General features: G+C 35.0%; 1 protein-coding gene across 3 annotated transcripts in view; it reads left to right on the top strand.

The window, feature by feature from the left end:
• CCDC91 (coiled-coil domain containing 91) overlaps positions 1–24,980 on the top strand; it is a 385,980-nt gene that overhangs the window by 129,003 nt on the left and 231,997 nt on the right. For all 3 annotated transcript variants that reach the window (XM_032645518.1, XM_032645520.1, XM_032645519.1), the window contains exons 4-6: positions 1,173–1,333; positions 2,244–2,447; positions 3,183–3,287. In XM_032645518.1, coding sequence (XP_032501409.1) covers positions 1,173–1,333; positions 2,244–2,447; positions 3,183–3,287 — 470 coding nt within the window. The remainder of the gene's footprint in view (positions 1–1,172; positions 1,334–2,243; positions 2,448–3,182; positions 3,288–24,980) is intronic.

The raw sequence follows: 24,980 nt of genomic DNA, 5'->3' as shown, positions 1-24,980 counted from the left end.
GTTAAAATAGTGAAATGCTTGTGGGAGAAGCTACAATACCTTATCCAGTATGGCACATAGTATTTGAAAAACACAGTACTGCTACACAATGAAAGTGTATATAAGATAATTAAATAATCCTATATGGTACCAATAAAAAATTGATACATTCCTTAGTTTGTTAATACCTAATGACGTTATAAATGTCTTTCTTCAGGGAAAAATGCAATTTCCATTGTGAGCTGCCTTCCAGAATTTATGGTAGAACTTCACTGACGTTGCTACTGATGCCAATGTGGAATAAAGGTCTTTATAATTTAGAAAGTCAAAACGTATAAATGAATTACTGTTAAAAATGATTTAGTTAACTCTTCTTAAATTTTAAAACACACAATACAAATGCATTTGAATTTTTAGAAAGAACGTTTGAAAATAAAGTAATATCTGTTTATTTTGCCATCATCAATATTTTTGTCTTATTTCATGTTTGGAATTGGCTTTCCTTTTGTGACCTTTGTATTTGAACCCTAATCACAATCTAATAATATTTTGTTGTGAAACTAATTACAGAGTTGCATTTCAACATTATTTTTATGTGGAAACAACTAAAATTGACTTTAACATGAAAAATCTTTTGCTGTTGTAAAAGAAGAAATTAACACAGAGACAGTGGATTAGCTATTTTAACGTCATTGTTCTTCCCCTTAGCTCGCTTTATTGTCATAAGTATTTCATTTGACTTCCCTCCTGGGTCATAAGGTCATGGAGTACATGGATGCGTGTCCTGCTCATTGCTGTCTCCTCAGTACCTAGTGCCTGTGTTTGGCACTGGTAGGCATGCTAGTGCTTTTTCTTAACTAATTGAATAGGTAAATAATATATTTGAATAATGTCTCTGAGTTGCAAATGCACCCCTTATGGTAATGTGTTAGTATGTAGACGTTAAGACATTATTAAGTTGTTTTGTTTGCTTGGGTCTCACATGGAAATGTCCTGTTCAATTTAGAAACACTAGTTTTAGATCTCAGATAAAAATCCCTGAAAAATAGTCATAGAATCCTCATTTTCTATCTCATTGCTTTTACTTTCCTTACCCCTTTTTCTTTCCCTCCCTCTACTCTCTTTCTTCCCTTCAACCTGTTCTTTATTTTCCCTTTAATGATCCTTGTTTTGTTTTGTTTGTTTTCCTTTAGTATCTGGAGTCCATCTTTCTCCAGCCTCTCCTGAGATTGTATTGGACCATGACCACACTTCTCCTTCGGTTGGCTGCCTCTCTTCTGAGCCCATCATTTCATCACCAGAGAATACACATGCAGACAACAGCATTGTCAGTCAAACTTTTCCTAAAGCACAGGTAAAGACAAGCATATTTTTATAGGAACTTTGCCTACTTAAAAAATTGCATACTGATTTAATTGAAGATTTCCTGATTTCCATTTTTTTCCCCCTCCTGTAGATACTCTAACTTTGAGGTTAATATCTAGAATTTTAAAAACTGAATACTGTGTTTGTTTTGTGGCCCAATTGCAAGGTATTTAAGCAGTGTTAGTTACCAAAATACTGTTTGAAAACCAAATATGTTTTATTAAAGTTGACTTAGTTTTGCATTGCAGATCGTGAACTTCAAAAAGGAAAATAATTACAAAAAAACGATTTCTCTTTTCAGGGAAGCTTACCATATGTTTTCAAGTATTAGAGTGTTCATTTCAATTTTAGAATAAGGCCAAAAACACAGCGGTCATAGCATTTATTCATTCAAATATTTATCGATCCAGGCCTTGTGCTAGACACTGGAGTTATTCCAGATTTCCAAAGTGCTGTATACAATCTTGAGTCACCCGTTATCTTTACTAGAAAGTGATGATCAATTAGTGGTTATTGATAAATTTTAAAATCTGATTTATAACTTAGTATATAAACAAATTCTGAGTGTGTGTAAATTCAAGAACTGGTATCAGATGTATTTATACTTAATATACACTCTCAAGAAAAAGTTTTAAGTTTTTAATGCTTTGCTTGGAAAATAATAAATGCTTTAAACTCTGAAGTTTACAGAAAATTTTGTTTCTTATTGCAAAGATCAGGTTGTTGTAATAGTTTGAGGTCTTCTGTAGATTTACTTAAAGGGTGAAATAATTTCGGAACCTTTGCTACAACTTAATTTCCAAATGTGGTTTCTGGTGCCCTTTGGATGTTTTCCTTCTTGGTGCAGTGTAAACTTTCCCCTCTTGTGTTTTTTTTTTTTTTTTTTTAATGTGGTTTAGATTCAGCAATCAACACACACTCATCTGGATATCTCACTTTTTCCGTTGGGTTTAACTGAGGAGAAAAGTAATGGAACAATTGCTCTTGTGGATGATTCTGAGGATCCTGGAGCTAATGTATCAAACATACAGCTTCAGCAGAAAATTTCAAGTCTGGAGATGAAACTCAAAGTATCTGAAGAAGAAAAACAGAGAATTAAAAAGGTATATTTACATTTGCCTAAAAAATAAATGTTTGAATTGCAGATACTGGAAATATGATATAATCCCAACTTCTGATTAAAAATTCAGCAGTGGAAAAGCTATTATGCTCTTTGGCTGTAGGTTTAAATCAGTCATACAAGCTCATCTCTTACGAAAGTCTTTGATAAGAAATTTCTAGTTTTAAAGGTGTACTTTTAAAGATATGAACATCTTTTACTAGATTTTGTTTTTTCGCTAATGAATGCTTTCCTTCTGGTTTATTTTTATTTACTTTGAAAGCAGGTAGTGTTGTATTTCTTATGTACGTTAGAAGATCTGTAATATTCATTTGTCCCTATGAGAAGTCAGACATGATGGGATATTTGACAAGATTACTTAGAAATACAGCTATTTTAGTAAATTATTTATGTGTTCTCATTTCTGTTTCCTACAAATATCTCTATAAAAAGACCTTAGCAAATTTATAGAAAGTATAGGTAGAGTGTTGTTTATAATTAGTTTAGATGCTTTTATTTATTTATTAGCATGAATAATTTTAGTGTTATAGCAGTGTTTGATACTGGTCTGGGAATGAGAGTGAAGCATACGTTTTATAATATTGTTGAACTTTGAAAACCATACTTCTGGTGGGTTCTTTCCTTACCACATATTTTCTAAATATGTTCATTGAAAAAACTGAATATATTTTATGCCTTTAAATATTACAAAATTTATGCTTGGATTTTTTTCTTTTAGGATGTGGAATCATTGATGGAAAAACATAGTGTCTTGGAAAAAGATTTCCTTAAAGAAAAAGAGCAAGAGGCCATTTCTTTTCAAGATAGATACAAAGAACTTCAGGTAAAAACAGTGAATTATAAATTTAGTATGTAGGCCTTTTGATGAAGCATGTAATGTAACTTCAAAAAGTGCTCAATGAAAACTTTATGAACGAAGCATCAGATACTTGCTTAAATATGTAAAATACTGACTAACATGTGTGAAATTAATGATAAATGCCATTTTGAGGAGCACGAATCCCTGAGAGGCCATGCAGGTTAGCTGATTCAGACTCAGCCTGGCGAAAAATATTCTGTTTCTGATGATTTTCTCAATTTGGAAATTAGACATTCCAATTTTTCTTATTGTGATTACATTTGAAAAGAGCTTAGAATCGTATAAACACCAAACTGAGATATTTAACCTTTTTCATAAATTGTTTGTAATCAGTGTCACCTCATCTTCTCCTCAAATTTCCTTAACAAACTTGTTTCTTCTGTAGTCTTCCCCATCCCAGGAAATAGCAGTTCTGTCTTTCCAGTTGCTAAAGCTGAAACCCACATTTATTCCTTTTTGTGCTTACCCCATGTCTGTTCCTTAAGCAAAACCTGTTGGCTCTACCTTCAAAATATCCAGGTTTTGACTGTCATTATGGTCACTGCTGCCAACCTATTCTAGGCCATCCTTATTTCTCCCTTGGAATACTGAAGTATCTTCTATTCTAATCTTTTTTGCTTCTGTCATTGCCCACTTACAGACCATTCTCCACATGACAGCCACTGTGATCTGTTTAATAGTTAAAGCTGCTCATGTCATTTCTTTGCTTGGAAACCTTCAATGGCTTCTCACCTCACCCAAACTAAAAGTCAAGTAAGTCCTTAAAATGGTTTGCAAGGCCCTCCATTTTTTTGTGTTCCTCCTCCCTGTCTTTTACCTGATTCTTTCTCTTCAATCGCTTTGCTTTATCCCTTTGTCTAGAGCACTCGTCCCTCAATTTTCTGCATTGTTTACTTTTTTATATCATTCAGGTCTCCGTGTACATAATCACCTTATCAAGGGAGACCTTTCCAAACAATGCTGACATCCCCTACCAGCCTTCCCACATTCTGCTTTATTTTTCTCCATAGCACTTTTCACATCTGACAAACTATGTATTTACTTGTTTATTTGCCTAGATCGTTTTAATAGTCTCCTAAGTGGCCTTCTAGCTTCTACCCGTGCTCTTCTCCCTTCATGAGTCTTTATTTCAGCAGGTGGAGTAGTGTTTTTAAAAAATGTGAGTCAAATCATTTCCCAACCTCAACTATCATTCTCCTTTCAGTGTAAATCTTCTGGCTTCTCCAACTTTTCCAGTTCGCCCCCAGCTATTTACTTACACTGAATTCATAATAAGGTCCAGGCGAATGTGTGAGTCTGTTACTGAGGGCATTCCTTGCCTGTTGGAGTGGTGAGTGGAGGGAAACAGTTTGTGATTCATTCAGTTTCTCTGACTGGAATGCTCTTCCTGCAGATATCTGCATGGCTTTGTTTAAAAAATGTAAAACTTGAAAACAAGGAAAATGGTGAGCAGTATGTTCTTTCAGTGTCCTATGAGGGCATTACTTACTAGACCTACTCAAGGATTATTTAAAAGAATGTAGTACTCACTGTGAATGTGACTCACTGTTTACTATTGATTAAAAGTCTCAGTTGTATTGACATTACACGTTAATTAATTTTTTTCACAGGAGAGGTGCAAATAATATCTCTCTGTTAGAATTTCAAAGAATAGTGTTTATTGCCCTGTAGGACATTCATTAGACATTATCTCCATCTAGCACTCTTGCTTTGTCTAACACTCCGTTATTTAAAATTTCTATTCGTATGCCTATTCAAATGTTCTTTGAACCAGTCTTAACATCTGATTCCTTCTGTTAACATAAATGATTCTTATATTAATAAAGAGTAGTATAAGTCTTTGATGTGTTTCATTTATATTTATATGAGTCACATTTTAACTTTTTGAAAATTATACTTTTTAACAACTCTCAGTGAACCCTAGTTTCCTTTAGAAAGTTGCTCAAATGCTACCTTCTTGTGGAAGCTTTCTTTGACTATGCTATAGAAAATAAGAACCTGTGTACATGCTCAGCATTCCCTAGCCCCCTTTCTTTGCTTTTTTCCCCCCTCCTCATAACAATTGTTATTTTATTTTGATTTGTTTATTTGTTCTTTTACCCTCACCAGAGTGTAAGCTCCATGAGATTGGGAACTTTCCAGTGCCTAGAGCAATACTTGGCATGTAATGTGGGCTCAATTAATACTCCTGAATGAATGAATGAATTCACTAATATAACGCACCCTGCTGCCCAAGGGCTAATTACATTGTGTACAGCCACATTTATAGCTCCATACTTGGAATTAGGGTGCTTATTGGAAGGTTCAGTACTGATTACTGGAACTTTGTGTTTTCTTCTCTCTACATTGAGTGACTTATTCTGGGCCCGTTAGTGAGACAGATACCTTTGCAAATTCGGTTTCTGAATCTGTTAATGGGAACAATAACATACCTGAGAGACCATCTAACACCTGGTATACAACATTTTGAGCTTTCCATAGTGAAAACCAATGTAAACGCCTAGTGACATTATCATTGTTGTCTTATTGCTTTTACTATTAATAGTGGTAATCTAAGAGTAACAACTTGAGTCTTCAAAACTAATATTCAATTTAAAAATACTTTCCTTTTACTAGAAACAGTACGTCTCAAGAAAACATTTTTTAGGTGATTTTACTTCAGTACCAAAAAGGACCTCTCTCCTTTTTATACTATGTGGAAAAAAGAGTAAACTAACTTAGGGAGTATTTTATCACCTTGGCCAAATAAGTGATAGAAAAGTGTACTAGGAGGTCTAATAGACAAATTGAACTCAAAGGCAGGCACACTGTTTAGTTTCTATGTACCTGCTGGGTGAGGGTAGAGTCTGGGTTTAGCATTTTGGCCTTTGCTTATAGAGCTGGAGATGGGATCACATTTTTTTTTTTCCCGTGGGGTTTGGCTCTCATAGAGCACTTATTATCTACCAGTTATCTGTTCTGCTAGGTTGCCCCTTTTGTGGACCTTTGGATGGAGGGGGATAGCTTTCCTTGGGGCTGTTTGTGTTTGTGCCCATTGGAATTTCCTGGTTGCTGGTCATTCCAGTACCTAGTTTGGGATATAGGAGGCTAAAAGAAAACTCACAAAATTTGCTGCTGTGTCATTCCTTGGTTCCTCAAGTCCGCAGGTGGTCTGCTTTCTTGTCCCCCTTTGCAGTCTTCTTACATTTGTTTTAAAGATAATGTCCAGGTCTTTTAGCTGTACTTCTTGAGAAAAATAGGGAGAAGTGCATCTATTTCATCTTAGTTTAGAAGTGAAATAAAAAGGAACATTTTAAATTTTAAATATTCTTTATTGTAGCTACAGCAGAAAATTAATTCAAGCTTAAAATACATTAATCTAAAGCAGGTATTTTGAGTAAAGTTTTTAAGGAAAACAGCTTAAGTAATCAACTCATAGAGTCCTTGTAGATAGAAGAGGGGAAAATAAAAATATGCATAACTCAGTTTGTGAGATAATCCATAAATCTCTATATCTACTTCATACTTACCAAGTTTGTACATAAATAGGTATATGTGTTAGACTTCCTGGAAATGTATTTTTAATAAATATATTTAAATTGTATTGTACCTGATCATTAAGAATTTAGAAAATCTTGACCGTCACTGTTTGACCTTTATGTAATTCATTTCTTTCTGGGTATATAGCCTTTTTTAAAAACTGGTACAAAGTTGGTTGTATCTAATAATTTCTTAGGAATAAGAGATGTGATTAAATTTGTGAGTATCAAAGGAGGCCACTCTATGCTAAATATATGTAGGATGAAATTTTAGCAAAAGTAAGTTTTTAAATCATGAAAATATATATTAAATTTCTTGCTTGAATTATGGTCTGCAAGTCATCCCTCAGATATTTGAAAGTCAATATATTTACCATGTATTTTCTGTAGACTATGGCAATCCACATCTTTTTTATATTAAGACATATATAGCATACGGGTCTTCTAAATATTTGTGGAGCTTAATGAAATAGAAAAAGTTTTCTGCTATTTTTGATGACAGGGATAATATATTGGTGCCTGCCTCTCTATGGTATCCTAAATAAAGCAAAATATCCAGGAGTACAAAAATTAGTCCTGATAAGACTGAATTAAATTGACTGAGAAGCCTTTCTCCTTAAAAAATGTTAGTATGATTGTATATTTATAAGAATAATAGGTTTATTGTGGAAAACGTGGACAATACAGAGAAAAAAAAGCAAACAAAATTCATACCTATTCATCACCATGAAAAATCCAAGTATTTTCACATGGTATCAAAATATAGTGCTCGAATTTTCAATTTTGTAAGAAATCTACCTCCGCTTAGACCAGTGTTGGGTGTGCCTTTGTCAATATTTTAATCTGACACGAGATGGAGTAATTAATAAATGGAATGTTTGTAAAACCCTTAAAACTTTTTAAAAAGAGCAATATTAACTATTTTAGAGAATTCTAACAGTGTGGTTTTATGTGGTATGGTCTAATTACCAGGTTAGGTGGAGCAGTGTGAATGTGCCCATAAACAGAAGGAAATAAGGAATACCGTGAACTCTGCAGTACAGTGGGGGTGTGCACTACCTCTCCTTTCCTGTGCTATTCAGGGTGTGAGCCTAAGCAGAGGAAGAAAAGTGAATCATGCTCCATGTGTCAGCGGTAGCTATTTAAAGAACTTTTCAGGAAACATGAATAGAGAGCTCCTCTAAGTACAACTTGGATTCCAATCTCTTTTGTCTTTTGTCTCTGACTCATAGCAAGTACATCCACACCTGTGACGAGCACTGAAGAGACTTGGAAGCTTCTCACACTGTACATTTCATACTGTGGCCACATTTTAACAAGTTTAATTAATAGATGCAGCTGATTGTTAAATTATCATCTCTGATGGTTGTTGGTATTGGTAGCTATGGCTAGTTTTGGGAATTTCCTGAACAAACTTTTTAAAGGTTGTGTCTGTGCTTCCAAATGCCATTTCCTATTGAAATGTCTCTTAGTTATAGTATGTTGATTATTCAGTTTGAGAATTTAATTTTAAAAAAGTGATGTGAAAACACAGTGTTTCAGAGGACTTTAAATTGATCTCATAAATGTATTTATACTGCTTCAGAGTATTACCTGTGTTCTGTTGCTGATTTCAAAGGTTACATTACATCATTTTGAATAGATACTATTCTCAATATTTTTGTGTACTGTTTTAAAGTGAATACTAGTCAGGTGTTGGAAAGTTGGGCCCTTAGCCAGAGACTACTGTAGTAATTATGCTTTATGGCATTAGAGCAATGTCTTGATACCTTGAGCATTTAACTTGATAACCTGGTATGTGAGGAATTAACCAGTTCTGCATAGCTAACCCAAAATGTAGTTGAAGTCCTACTTAGTAGTAGAGAATACTGAAAGAAATACAAATTACACATAGCTTGAAGATATCCTATTTATTCACCTGTCTTTAAAAATGATTATCCATATTCTGAGAAAGCCCTGGGGGAAAATGAAAGGAAAATAAAGATTTTATGTTTTGGTTTCAAAACTTCAGTGGAAGAAGTCACTGTAGATGTGGTGGAAATGGCAAGAGAAGTAGAATTAGAAGAAGAGCCTGAAGATGTGACTGAATTGTTGCAGTCTCATAATAAAACTTGAAAGGATGAGGTGTTGCTTCTTTGGTTTAGCAAAGAAAGTGGTTTCTTGAGATGGAATCTGCTCCTGGTGAGGATGCTGTGAAGATTGTTGATGACAACAACAGATTTAGAATGTTACATAAACTGAATTGGTAAAGTAACAGCAGGGTTTGAGAGGATTGACTCCAATTTTGGAAGATGTTCTACTGTGGGTCAAATGCTATCAAACAGCATTGCATGCTACAGAGAAATCATTTGTGAAAGGAAGAGTCAGTCGTTGTGGCCTACCTCACTGCTGCTTTATTTCAAGAAACTGCCACGGCTGCCCCAGCCTCAGCAAGCACCACCCTGATCAGTCAGCAGCCATCAACACTGAGGCAAGAGCCTCCACCAGCCAAAAGATTAGGACTCACTGAAGACTCAGATGATGGCTAGTATTGTGGATTGGGAATCAAACCCACAGTATCTCCGAGGAATGCCTGTAAACAGATGGTAGTGTACTAAATAAATGCACTTTTGTTATTTATTTAAAAAATTCACCTCCTCCCTTACTTTTTTTTTTTTTTGCGGTACGCGGACCTCTCACTGTTGTGGCCTGTCCCGTTGCGGAGCACAGGCTCCGGACGTGCAGGTTCAGCGGCCATGGCTCACGGGCCCAGCCGCTCCGTGGCATGTGGGATCTTCCTGGACCGGGGCACGAACCCGTGTCCCCTGCATCGGCAGGCGGACTCTCAACCACTGCACCACCAGGGAAGACCCCCCCTTCCTTTTTGAAGCATATTTCTTGGAGGCCCTTCCATAGTGGTTCATTAAGAGATTCCTTATTCTTTTTTCTTTTTATGGGTATCTAAATATATTATTCCATTTTCTTTTATTATGAAGTATTGCTTAATTTCATCTACTCTTCTTTTAATTTCTTATTCTTTAAAGTCAAATAATTTTACTGTAATATGTCCTGGTATTGGTCATTCTAGGTTGATTTCCCTAGATTTCCAATGTGTCCTTTAATATACATATATAGTTTCAATTCCTCCTTCTAAATGTCAAGGAATTTTGTTTTTTTTTTAAAAATGACTATGAATTAATCATTGTTAAAGCTAGGTGACCGTTTTAAAATTTTATTTATTTATTTATTTATGGCTGTGTTGGGTCTTCATTTCTGTGAGAGGGCTTTCTCTAGTTGTGGCAAGGGGGGGCCACTCTTCATCGCGGTGCGCGGGCCTCTCACTATCGCGGCCTCTCTTGTTGCAGAGCACAGGCTCCAGCTGTGCAGGCTCAGTAGCTGTGGCTCACGGGCCTAGTTGCTCCGCGGCATGCGGGATCTTCCCAGATCGGGGCTTGAACCCGTGTCCCCTGCATTGGCAGGCAGATTCTCAACCACTGCGCCACCAGGGAAGCCCAGGAGTTTTTATTAATTATAAATTTAATACTTGTTTTATTTTCTTACTATGTTTTATTTGTTCTGATGACTCTTATTATGTGTTTATTGGTTACTCTCTGTCTTCAGTATTACCCTTTATTCTTGAATCCTTTTCATCTTTCTTCATTTCTTTTTGATCTAAAATGTGTTTCCTCTCTTATTCCAGTTCTCCTAAGGTATTTTCAGTTTAGCTTATTTAATGTTATATTCTTTTTAGTTTAGTCATCATTTCTGAAATGATTTATTCTGTTAAAATTTTTTTCTGAAATTTCTCGCATCATTTCTGAGTTTTTCTAATTATGATTCATATTGTTCTGTAATCTCCTTTATCACTTTCATAATGTCTTTTAACTCAGTTTGAAATACAAGGGTAGAATTTAAAACTTCTTTTTAAAATATATATTTCTGCTGTGCTTTTATTTTATGTAGGGCTGTCATACTGTTCCATCTATCTATCTATCTATCTATATAAAACATTGCATAGCATTTGACATAATTTACTGTTATTTGTTTTTATGTGAAATTAGTTTTCTTGATCTTTTTAACTGGAGGAGTGATTTAAGGCAGTTTTTTTCCCCCTCATGATTGTATAGTGCTTTAATGTTTCTGTCAGGTTAGAAGGATGTGGCAACATTTGTAGATTTTCTGACTCTGTTCCCTTTTTTCACTTTGACTTGATCTTCTTTTCCTTCCTCGTTTTGTTGTCTCTGGCTTGGTCAATTTGGACTCTGTTCTCAGCTTTTTCTCCTCAATGTGGGGCTTTCTCTTGAAAGTATTTAGAGTTTATTGGACCCAGTGTATCCTGGGCCATTGATACCCTACTGAGGACCACTTGTACTTATTAGAATGTTAGGCTCCTCTGTCTTACTTGCTGTCCTCATATTGGCCTGCTGACCTCTCTGGTGAGTATCTGTTAGCTGTTCTGGAGTTCTCATGTCTGTCTGATACCCTGTTGCTTTCATCTTTCCTCTTGCCCAGATTCTGATGCCATGCAGATCTTGAGACTGTTCTTGGTTTATTTTTACTTGCTTATATTCTGGCATTCTCAGAGATACTGTGACATCTATTTTTGTGATAGATAATGAGTATGAGCTTTTGGTCCTACTTTTTTAGGTGCTCTATGTGTTTTTGTGAGGGAATTTTGAGAGATCTGAAAACTGTACCATCATTACTACCATATTCCCAGTATTCTCTCACTGTTAATTGTTATTAAAGGGAATAATCTGGGTTAGCAAAGATTAAACATATGCTTTCCCCAAGGATATTTACCTCTTTATGGAATTAGTACTAGATTGTAGGGAGTTGTAGGTCTCAATATTGCTTAATAAAATTTGAGGGTAAAGACCGTGTCTTACTCATTTTTACATACTATTGCTTGGTACTTGTAGGTGCCTGTGAGAATTGTTGAAATGAAGAAGAAAATGTCTAGAGAATAAAAAAAAACTACTTGGGAAAACTACTACTCTATTCTTTGTTTTCATCTTCAGTTATTTAGAAAGTCAGTTATATTCCTTTTTCCTGATTGTCACTGAATTTCGCATGCTTCGTTCCATTTTTTCAAGGGAAGTAAAAAGCTTTAAACAACTAATTTGAGGAGGAGGGTGTTTACAAGAGTATCTAAATGGCTACTACTCATTTGATTTTTTTGTCTTACAACATATAACTTGTATTAATACCTTTTTACCTGTATCTGTAGATACAGATCACCAACATCATGATTGATGTTCCTAATAAGGACCTTAACTCATTCCCTCCCCCCTGCAAAATATTAATTATCTTGAGAATAAACACTTAAGTTTTATACTATTTCTCCTCGTTCATTATCTTTATTCCCTAACTTAGGTGTTATAACCTTTCCCTAACTTAGGAGTTAGCAGCTTTTTCTTTTAAATGAGGATCATTTTTAGCAAATAAAAATGATATACTTCTACAAAATGAAAACAGCTTAAACTCTTGTTTATAAAAACACTAGATTTTTGGATACAGTTTAAACAATAACAATACTATAAACATTTTAGGAAACCAACCCCCCCATTTTATCATCCAAATATGCAGTTTTTAGAAAAACAAAAACATTTTTTTTAGTTCTACCAGTGGGAAAAATGTATACTTTAACAATTGGATTATTTGTTCATAAGTAACAGTAGTAATGAGAAAATTGACCGTTCAGTTTCAAAGAATGCGAAGATTGGGGACATTATTGAGAATTGACAATGTAGGCATACCTTTTGGAAATTTCATGCTGGTTCATATTCTGAAGGTATTATGTGATTTTTTATCATTCCTGTTCTAATAATTCAGAAAATCAAGTTGTTCTTTTATTTATCGAAACTAAATTGAATAATTTTGAAGTCATTAGAATAATACCATCTTCAGTTCTACAGGCTAATTGACCATTGTGAAAATGTTTTTCCTCCCTTATACAATAACAGAAATTTTAAATGTTTGCTAGTACCTTCACAAATTTAAGATAACATAGATTTTTAAAGACACACCATCAATTTGATAATAGATTTTGAGGGGACAGAAAATATAACATTTCGTAATTTCAGAAACCTTAAAGTGTGATGAAATATGCATCTTAGATTTGATTAAATATGTGAAATGACTTTTTTGTGTTCCAAATAAGTTTCAACATATTTAGAAATTTTAAGTAGTTTATCTAGAAATGTAAAATATTTAAAAACAAAAAATCAAGTAAACTTTTGGCTAGTTTAAATGAACCTTCAAATATTATAGTAAATAGAAAACAAAGGGTTTTTAACCTGCTTTTAAATTTAAAAATAGTTTTCTCAATTTAAATGAATTACCTTCATTAAAGAGAAGACTTCCTTCAAAAAAAATTTATACAAAGAACTGGATTGAGTCTACCTTAAATTTAGGTACCTAAATTCTCATAATATGATTCTGCATAAAATTTCTTCAGCAAGCATATATTATTGGGTGGCCCAAAAGTTCGTTTGGGGTTTTCTGTAACGTTAATAACCCATACAAAAAACCCGAACGAACTTTTGGGCCACCCAATACTTTTATATATTCATTTGGTCTTAAAAGTTTTACTCATTTTTAATTGTGAGTGATTCAAGGCTGAATGCTAATTTCAGAGCCATAATTTCTTTTAAAGTTAGATAGTACATGACCCCTTGTGAGTTATACTAATGCAAAGGCTTATATGAACGCATTTCAGAGATGGTATAGAATTGTCATGATTCTTATTGTGTGACATTGAATTTGATCTTTAACTTGTCTTACACATTTAAATAACTTTTAAAATTGTCTTTTCAGGATCATGTAATTTGGTAAAATGTAATTTTAATGTTTATTTACAGTAATCCCATTTACTATGAGGGTGTTTGTAAGCACATTTGTCACATTAGGAGTGCATGTTTTACCTTCTTTACTAGATTGTAAATCGTCCAAGGAGAATTCTTAGAGCGCACACAGATTTTTTTGTACCCAGTAAATGTTTTTGAGCAGTGCTTAGTGATAGATTTTTGTGTGTGTGCATGTAATGGTATTGCCAAAAAATAGGAAAACATGGGCTTATAATGTGGCTAAGCCTCATTCTCATCCAGTGGTGAGGCAAACCTGTTATTTTTGAATACTCTAGTTTACAATCTCAAGGGATGTATTTACTGTATTTTCCTACTTATCTGAGGTCAAACTCTGACCTCAACCATTCTAGAACAAAGCCACAGACCTCACCAGTAAATGAAAAGACTGGTTTGAAGCAAATTCTTTAAAAATCCATGTAGAATACTTTATTTGGTAGGTAAGTCATGGTGCCTTTTTCTCTCTCAACCAGATAGTTGAGTATAAAGTAATGGAGAAAAGATGCATTTACACTCACAGCAGCCAGAAATGAATGTTGAAGGAGAAGACACACCCAAACTGAGGCAGGATTAGGTGGCTCCCAGGGTCTATATGTTTTCTATGTATTTCTTTGATGATCTTAAAAGTTTAGACTTTTCTCAGGCAGAAACATTTAATGTGGAAAGCGGTGACTAAGGCATATTTGCTACATGTTAATAGATAAGAATTGCTTTGAAGAGCTCTATCTCCTTTTCTCTTTGAGTGTTTACTTGCTGAGGAGGGTTGTGTCTTTACGTATTCTATCTGAAGGAGGAAAGATATTGTGATTTTGAAGGGAATAGTCAAGGAATTTACTATCTAAAACCCTTTAACAATACAGAGAATAGTGGCTAAAATCTGAAACTTTGGAAAGATGAGTATGTAGAATAAATGCTTTCTGAGCATTTTGTGATTGGTTAACTTGTTCGTTCCTACTTCATCTTCATGATTTAGCTCAACTGAAAGGCCACTTCTTTAGGTAACCTTTTTCTGATTTCTCTGGCTAAAGTAGTTTCTGCTCCCCCTAACCCACTCGTATTTTATTTTCCTCAAAATACTTAGCAGAATCTTGTTTATGTATTTATTGTTTGACTATTCTTCCTTTTTCTCAGAATGGAAGTTCCCGGAAGGGGAGACATTATCTGCCTTTTTAAATTATTATCAGTTCCTGGAATAGTGCTTGGCACATAAAAAAATGTAGGTTGGTTAGCTGGTTGACTGAAATGGTTGGTGGCTTGTGCAGTACTATGGATTTAATGTGTCTCCACTTCCCCCATGCTCAAATTCATGTGTTGAAGCCCTAACCCCCAATGTGATGGTATTTAGAGATGGTGCCTTTGGGAGATCTTTAGGTTTCAATGAGGTCGTAAGGGTGGAGCCCTCATGAAGGGATTAGTGCTCTTATAAGAGACACCAGAAAGCTAGGTTACTCTCTCCCCTTTGGCATGTGAGGACACAGCTAGAAGGCAGCTTTCTCTAAGCTATATGCTGGAGAGAAAGCTCTCTCTAGAAACCATTCATACTGGCACTTTTATCTTGGATTTCTAGCCTACAGACTGTGAGAAAATAAATGCCTGTTGCAAAGCAATTATACCCCAATAAAGATGTTAAAAAAAAATAATAAATGCCTGTTGTTTAAGCCACCGAGCCTATGGTATTTTGTCATGATAGCCTGAGCAGACTAAGACATGGAGTATAGGTGTTTTGTAAGTAATGCTATAGTGTACTTCATCATCCATTTAATGTTCCCTGTTGTGAGCCATCTCTATGCTAAAATTAAGTTGGATTCAATTTTTAAAAAGATAAAAGTAAAATACTTTTAATTTCATATTAAAAAGCTACTTAAGGAATTTATGGTTTTGAAGGAGGTTTTTGTGATAAAACTATTAGGAAATGTGTATTTTCTTTTGAGCCTAATACCTATATTATCCTTGTATTCTATTAAATAACATCTTATAAGAAAATCTTGTGTCAGCTCTAGATACAGAGTAGAGAGCATTTTAATAATGAAAAATAAATATAAATATGCTACCTACTCCATCTGCTTCTAAAGTTACAGACTGGCTGCCAGGGAGTTTCACAAGTTATGGCAGTGTCTGAAATCACAGAACAGCACGAAACCTCCAGAATCTGAAAAAGGTAACCTTCATGGCAAACACTAACCTGCTCTTTACTGCATAGGAATTTATGGATGTGGCAACAGCTCAGGTCCTGCTTTTGCTTTAAGACTTCACCAAGGAAGGACCTCATCCATTTTTAAAATCATTGACCCCTCTTTTGCTTTCAACTTCATGAGACTTTTTCCTCCTATCATTTCAGACTTGTTCCCCACTTGGCTTTTGAACTCTCCCCTATTTTGTTACAGTTTCTTTTACACAAGTAATATGCTTCCCAGATAGTTTCTTATCTTTTTTTTAAATACGTGTACGTTTTATATGTGTCTAAGTATACTTTTTCTGCCTTCCTTATTATTTCTTCTGTCTTATAAATTTTCTTTTGCTCTTTTTCTTAAAACATAATTTTTCTAGCAACACAGTCTAGTACAATAAAAAATTCTAATATAGAAATCTGTAACTCTGTGAAAGTTGCTTTTAATTTCATACCTTAGAGCTAACAGTGTTAAAACAGATACTATCAGCTTGTCTTCTAGAATATTGTATAAATTTACACTTTTACCAAGAAATAATGAGTGTGCCTATTTTGCCACATCCTTGCCTACACTATGTATTACCAGTCTTTTTGCCAATGAGAGAAGTAAGATATATCTCTTGCTTTCTTAATTTTCATTTTCTTATTAGTATGTATGATTTTTTCCTTATGCTATTGATCATTTTCATTTCATCCTTGAATTTTATGTATTTCTCCTTTGTCCATTAAAAAATTCTGTTCATCTTATTTTTAATGATTTATGGAAATCTTTATATATGAGGGTTATTTACACTTTGCCATATAGTATGAGGATTATTTTCTGTTTAATTGAACATTTAGATATTTAATAGGGCTATGCTTTTTTTTTTTTTTTTAGCTAATCTTGCCTATTAATCTTCCAGTTAGATTTTAAAATCATTAAACCAGTTAAATTTAAAAAGAAAGCCCTGTTGGGATTTTGATAGAAATTTCATTAAATTTTTAGATTTATATATGGAAAATTAACATTATTCTGTATATTAAATCATTCTATTTAGTGGGTATGTTTCTCCATTTATTCCAGACTCCTTAAATATCCCTCAATTGAGTTTTGTAGTTTTCTTTTTATAGCTCCTGGACATTTACTGTTAACTTTTTCCTAAAAATTGGTAAGAGTTTTTGTTTGTTTCATGTATAGTAATATACTTGTTATTTAGAATCAGATTTCCTATAATCTCACCATGGCTTTCAGTCTTGAGAGTTAAAAGCCCTTTAGCACCTACAATTTTGCACCTGAATTCAGTGCAACAAGCTAGACTACGTATACTCTCCCAGAAACTGTGTCACACGATGAAGATAGAAACGTAATTTCATTGGGAGAATGAATGGAAGAATAAATGTAAGCAATTGCCATACAGTCTGATGAGGTTTAGAATGGAGCTAGTATACTAAGTATGCAAGATCACAAAGGAGAAAAAGTCATTAGAATTTAGATTCAGAAGATTAACAGGTCTTTGTCAGGTCGTCAGTAGGGAAGGGAAGTCTTGTAAAGCAGGGGTCCCCAACCCCCGGGAACTGGGCCGCCCAGCCAGAGGTGAGCAAGCGAAGCTTCATCTGTATTTACAGCCACTCCCCGTCACTCGCATTACCGCCCGAGCTCCGCCTCCTGTCAGATCAGCGGCGGCGTTAGATTCTCATAGGAGCACAAACCCTACTGTGAACTGCGCATGCGAGGGATCTAGGTTGCGCGCTCCTTATGAGAATCTAAAGCCTGATGATCTGAGGTGGAGCTGAGGCGGTGATGCTAGCGCTGGGGAGCGGCTGCAAATACAGGTTATCCTTAGCAGAGAGGTTTGCCTGCACAGAGACCATAATAAATCAATTCCTTGCAGACTCATATCAAAACCCTGTCAGTAAGTGGCAAGTGAAAACAAGCTCAGAGCTCCCACTGATTCTGCATTATGATGAGTTGTATATTATTTCATTATATATTACAATGTAATAATAATGGAAATAAAGTGCACAATAAATGTAATGTGCTTGAATCGTCCTGAAACCATCCCCTCGCCTGCCACCTCCTGTGCATGGAAGAATTGTCTTGCACGAAACCGGTCCCTGGTGCCAAAATGGTTGGGGACCGCTGTTGTAGAGGGAGGGACATCTGCAGAGTCCTGCAGGTATGAAATAACATGACCTGTTTGAAGAATAGGTAGTCCTGGCGTTTCAACAGTGAGGGTATCTGGTTTGGTATATTAGCATAGGATATGAGGGGGAGGTGTTTTACTAGCAGAATCTGATAAAGGCTGCTGCGGGCTGTCAAAAAGCTTTTGGTAGTTGAGTGGCACTGAACATATTGGTGTTTTGGAAAGATGTTTCTTGTAGTTGATAGGTATGAGTTGGAGGAAGATGTATGGAATTAGGGAGATCTCTTCAGAAACATTCGGAGAGAAATGTGATGGAGGTCTTAGGTGGAGAAATACAAATAAAGATGGAGAGGAGGGAGAGATATTAGAAGATATTTAGGCAGAAAAATTTAGAGAATTTAACTGTTGGAAGTGAGGAAGAGGAAGGATGGCTTGGCGTTCAAGTTTGCAAAATTCTCTAGGTTCTAAATCATAAACTTTCCTTGTAAAACTTAAATATATATGGTTCATAAATATTGATGGTTTCATTTACCCTATAGCAAGTCAATAACAGCAATGTAATATGAAATTGGTGGGGTCAGGGACTGTTAGAAGTGGACATATACTCTCTATTTGCATTTAATTATTAAATCCTCTTGCTTTTCTTCCTCAGTCTCTCAAATCCTTAGTGCTTTTTCCCTCAGTAATGCCATTATGTTCGCCTAGGGAGCAGTCATCTTTGACTCGTATTACTACATGTGATTTTGTTTCACTCCAATTCAATATCCATGCTGACCCAGAATAATTCTTAAGATCTGATCATTTTATCCTGTGTCTTAAAATCCTCCAGTGGTTCTCTATTTTCCTTCGGGTTAAGGCCAGCCTTTGAAAAACGTCAAAAAGTCTCATTTTTCTTACTTGTAAACTAGGAGTAATAATAATAATACTTCCTTTATGGGTTATTGTGAGGATAAATGTGTTCATGTTCTGAAGTGTTTAAGAACAGTGACTGGCACACAGCACTATATAAATGTTGATTCATGTTATTTTTATTACTTGTTTAGTATTTTAACTTTCCATCTAGACTGTGAGAACCATGAGGTTTGAGATGAAGCCTGTCTTTCTGTGTTTAGCACAGAATATAGTGATATTAAGTGCCTAATACATAGTCATTTTATGTATGAATGAATATCATCTGGAAGCATGATAACAAAGCATTCAAAAACTTTAAAGAGCAAAGGTCGAATTGTACTATTTGTTATAATGTAGTAGTAGAATAAATGTTCATAGTATCCTGCCTTGCTAAAAAAAAGGACCAATTGCATTTAATTGCTTATGTTGTAAGATAGCAGCTCTGAAATGCTATTTAGTTTTTCAAGAAAGATGTTAGATAAATAGGGAGTAAAATAAAGTGATGGATTATGTGTAAACAGAAAAGGAGAACAATGGCAATGTTGGATTATTAACTAAAAGTAATAGGTATCTTAACATCTGATGTCTTATGTAAGAAAAAGTTGATCTACCATAGGGTTTAAGTGTACTTTTTCTCCTGAAATGGGTAAGAAACAAGTTTGTTCATATGTACATTCATCCAAGGAATATTTATTAGATGCCTTCTATGTGCCAGGTACTGTTTTAGATGCTTGATATATTAAAGGAAAAACAACAACAGCAGCCAATTGCCATTCACGGAACTTACATTTTAGTGTATGAAAGAGAGTATGTAATAAATAAAAAGTAAGTTAATTTTGAAATAGAAAGTGAGTAAGTGATGAAAAAACAGAGCAAGTTAACGGGGATCGGGAGTACTGGGGGAACGAAGAGTAGATCACAATTTTAAATGCAGTGATCAAGGTTTCATTTAAAATGTGACTTTTGAGCAGAGACTTAACAATGGTGAGGAGTGAAGATATTAGGCCTGGAGAGCAGCCAAATGAAAATGCTCTGAAGTGGGAGCCTACAGAGCAGTGTGGCTGGAGCAGAATGAATGAGGGAATGTAGGAAATGAAGCCACCTCACAGTAGAAGTGGAGCAGGGGATGGGGAGGGCTTGATGACTGACTTTTATTTAGGAAAAGTTACTTTATTTTTATAGAAGTGTTCAATTTTACATTTAAAAAATATATGGATATCATCACATTTTGTTTAAAGAGTATGCCATGGTAAGAAGTATTGTAGGCAATAACAGACTTCATGTTCTGCAAGATAGGATGCCTGTTGTCATTCCAGAGCATATATATTCTTCTTTGCAAATGAAGCCTGGTCAGCAGCAGTAACATTCTTTCTTCCTTAATCAGTAACTCAGATATGGCTCAGCACACTCTTTGTTTCAGCCTTTGTTGTCTAAAATATTTTTGTGGCAATCCGTATTTTTCTCTCCAGTGAATCTCTCATTTTTTTTCTCTGTGCCATTTCTCTAAGTACACAGAGTCTGCTTAGAATTAAAATACAAATCCATCTTTATTCCTCTACAATTGTGAGATGTGGCTGGTACTTAAATAGGATTAGTTTTTCAGCAAGATTAAACTTGACGGACCATTTGGGATACTTCTTATATATCTTTTGTAGACTTTTTAGCAGATTTAATATTTTAATGATTTTTAAAGCCATTTTCTAAGACAGTTTTACGTTTTTTTGTTTTTTGTTTTTAAGGTGTTCGGGGTAGGAGTTTATTTATTTATTTTTGCTGTATTGGGTCTTGGTTTCTGTGCGAGGGCTTTCTCTAGTTGTGGCAAGCGGGAGCCACTCTTCATTGCGGCGCACGGGCCTCTCACCATCGCGGCCTCTCTCGTTGCGGAGCACAAGCTCCACATGCGCAGGCTCAGTAGTCATGGCACACGGGCCCAGCCGCTCCGCGGCATGTGGGATCCTCCCAGACCAGGACTCGAACCTGCGTCCTCTGCATTAGCAGGCAGACTCTCAACCACTGCGCCACCAGGGAAGCCCTCTAAGACAGTTTTAAATCTCTACTTACAGAAAACTTGACAGCTTTTTAAAAGAAACGAAAACTGATAAATGAAACATTTTATTGTATACAGAATTCAAAGGATTCCCTTGTATCGTATATCCTTGTTAATGTAGAAGCACTCTACTAATTTGTATTCTCTAGGTTTGCTTTTTTTAAAAAATTATTTTATTTTATTTTTGGCTGCATTGGGTCTTTGCTGGGCACGGGCGTTCTTTAGTTGCAGCCAGGGGAGACTACTCTTCGTGGTGGTGCATGGGCTTCTCCTTGCTGTGGCTTCTCTTGTTGGGGAGCACGGGCTCTAGGCACGCGGGCTCGGTAGCTATGGCTCGCGGGCTCTAGAGTGCAGGCTTAGTAGTTGTGGCTCACGGGCTTAGTTGCTCTGCAGCATGTGGGATATTCCCGGGTCAGGGTTCGAACCTGTGTCCCCTGCCTTGGCAGGCAGATTCTTAACCACTGCACCACCAGGGAAGCCCTGTAGGTTTACTTTTAAACTTCTGTGCCTTTCAAAGGCATCGCAGATTTAATTGATGTTCTGTATTGCTATCAACCCTTCAAAAATACAGGAAAATTGAATCTTATAGATATTTCCATCTACCTTACATCATTATCTAGAGAAAAATATCAGGACTATACTTCAACTCAAATTTCCATTTGGGTATTTGTAGCTTTGGTTGTTATTTAGTAAGCAAAAAAAATTACAGTAGTTTTGCATTTATTTATTTGCAACTCATTTCTTTCCACAAAAGTTTTGAGTGTCTTGTTTGATTTTAAACATCAAAGTAGAAAACTATATATTAAATAAAAAATCAGGATCAGGGAATAAATAGATAGGGTGGAATATTAAGACCCAGAGAAAATCAAGATGTGTATAATTATTTCTAAACATTTTTTAACATTGAGCTACAGGTTTTATTCTCAGATTACTAATTTTACGAAAGAAAAAGGCCAACATTGTAATATATGTAAAGAAAAACTTAGTACTCCCTTAAGTGGAAGTTGCATAGAAGTTGAGTAGAATTTGTAGTAATGAGGCCTAAAAATTTGGATGAAGGGCTTGTGCTTAAAAGTAGTATTGTTGTAGGAAGTAAAAAGTGTAGTGAGAGGACAAAACTTTTTCCTCTACCCATACTGATGTTCTGTTTTTCATCTTCTGGAAGAGGCATCACAGTTGCCATATACCAATGACTAACAAGAATTAATATTACTGTTTTCTGTGAAGGTTTTAGATGTGAAGTAAACAGATGTCAATTTTTTTTAACCTCCCTTTTTGTTTATAAACGAGGTAGTGGAATTCCATATGTGAATTCCATAAGAAATATATTCTTAATTTTCATTTTCAGGCCACCTAACTATCAGACAGTTTTATTGAAAATGCATACTTAAAATAGGAAATTTTCTTTCAGTTGGTAGCTTGAAAGTAGAGACGAATGATAAGCTTTAGACAATGGAAAAGAAAAGAGAAAATGATGGTGTTTGGGAAAAAAATTTTTAACCTGTTTACTTTCCACTAACCTCATAAAATTGGTCTTTTCAAAAATAAAGATGCATCTTTCATACCTGGACTCTACATATGGTATGGAATGGAAAATAAAGAAGTCTTCCTGAAATAATACTGAAGAAAGCAAGTTAAAGTGTGAGTCAGTGCCCAGTTATGCAAATAATGATTCAGTTCAATGTTGGACTTCAAGGGCCAATAATTTTTATGAAAGTATTACTAAAGCAAGGTGTTTGGGTTGGATTTTAAAGTGTATGTCCTTTGGTTGACTTTCTTTCATTTTTTTCATTTCAGAGTACTTGTTTATAGTATTGTGATATTAATTTCATTTCCTCTAAATTTTTCCTTTTGCATCCTGGCACAAATGTGGACATAGGGTATCTAAAACCTAAAGATGTAATCCATAAGCTAAACTGTATTTCCACATGCTGTAAACCCTGTTGCCTATTCCTAAATGTACTGTATTTATTTTATATCATTGAGTTCACACATGCGTGGTACACTTTTTAATTGTATAGGAGCTGAATCAGTAATTAGTGACCAAATGACAGTTATAGATTGTGTATATAGATAGTGTAAATTATTAGACATTTTGAAGAACATTTTGCCTAACACTGAGTTAGTTGCTAACACAATTTTTTTTTTTTTTTTTTTTTTTTTTGTGCGGTACGCGGGCCTCTCACTGCTGCGTCCTCTCCCGTTGTGGAGCACAGGCTCCGGACGCGCAGGCCCAGCGGCCGTGGCTCACGGGCCCAGCTGCTCCGTGGCACGTGGGATCCTCCCGGACCGGGGCACGAACCCGTGTCCCATGCATCGGCAGGCGGACTCTCAACCCCTGCGCCACTGGGGAAGCCCCTGCTAACACAATTTAATAGCGTACCTTAATGGGCACATTGCTAGGTGTTGTAGCTAGATTGGTTAATAAGACAGCCAAGGTTATTGCTCTTGTGGAGCTTGTTACAATCTACTGGGTTATAGGTATTTAGCTACTACCACTTCTTACGCTTCAAAGTGTTGCCCTCTTTTTTTTAAAAAAGAAAACTTAGCCATGGGAGAAAGTCTTGAAAAGAGAGAATATTAGTCATCACTAGTAAGGATCATAAAATTGATTTTAGCCTGTTCTTTTTGATTGTGTTTTTAATTTCAGCAAAAAAATAGTTCATGTTCCCAGGCTAGAATTTATTTTTGTGTTTTCAATTAAGTATCCAAGTCAAAGACATCTGTCAAAGCTGTGATCTGGTAGCTTTTAAATTTATTAAGAAGTCAGGAAATATTCTGAGGCAAAGAGAGTCATTCGTAGATTTCTCCTTGTATTTATTTCACCTTGGTCATATAAAAACTGATGAACTGCAAACTAAATACTACTTTCTAACCCCAAAGGCATGTTTAAATACTGTCTTAACTCCATGCTTGTGGCTTTTGAGTTGTCAGTAATCTCCAGGATGAATGCTGTGGACTGGTTATTTGCAGCCAACACAGCATCCTCCTGACAGAGGTTCATGTGAGGGAAAAAAGTCAGACTGGGCTAAAATTACAGGACAAAGGAGAAGCAGAAGTATTGTATTCTATGAAAATGGTGATGGTGTTGTAGTTTTTGCTGTAGTCCTTTTGGAAAATCATTTTTAAAATACTGTGGGAATGCCACAGATTTTGAAATATAATTTTCCCCCTTGTTTTGAAGCCTAGGATTTAGGGGTGATAGTCATAACAAGTTAGTCTATTTTTGGAAAGATTACTTTGTATGCCACAGTTCTTCACCCTGAGCTAGGAGACAGTTCAGTTTTTGTGCAATTATATTTGCCCTGATACACTTATTTAATAGGCAAAAGAGAGGTAAAAATAGAATCAAATGTTCATTCTACTAAATCAGAACTTAAATATTTTTCATTAGTGTAATGCCTTCAAGATCATTGTTAGAAACTATGCCCTTTGAAGTGTGTCTCCTTGGGAACATGTTTTAGGACTTGAAATGTATTCTTACCAGCTAACTCCTTTTTTGTTCTAGGAGTGGGTTTTGAAGGATATAAAAAGTATAAGAAGTGGTACCTATTCTTAAAATCTAATATCGGTGATATTATATACATATGTATATAACATATATATATATAAAAAATATATATATGTGACAAGCCAATATGTGATAAATTTATAAGATAGGAGTAGAATTTAGTAATTATTTTAGATGGGGGTTGGTTAAAGGAATTGTTTATTTCTTTCATAATTAGAAAACAATGTAATTGAATGTTTTATTAAAATTTGAAAAAATATTATATAAATTTATTTATATCCTTTATTCAGAAGGAATTCTGCATGGTTAATTATTCTTATTAGTAAATTATAAATCCAAGATGTATAACTAAACTGTACAGATATTCTAAGTAAAATATTATTGACAGAGGTATAATCACACTAGATGGGACTTATTCCTTCAGTAATGACAAAAATAATTGGTAAATAAAAATTCCAAATTGTAAGATGGTGATACAGACTCTTAAGATAAATTTGACATCTGTTGGAGCATTTCAAGAATGACTTTTTTAGTTTTTACTGTTTCTATTTTAAG

This window comes from Phocoena sinus, chromosome 10, assembly GCF_008692025.1.
Source record: "Phocoena sinus isolate mPhoSin1 chromosome 10, mPhoSin1.pri, whole genome shotgun sequence".
In the NCBI taxonomy this organism is placed as follows: Eukaryota; Metazoa; Chordata; class Mammalia; order Artiodactyla; family Phocoenidae; genus Phocoena; species Phocoena sinus.
Note: the sequence above shows the minus strand (reverse complement) of the source record. Positions and strands in the feature narration are given on the sequence as shown.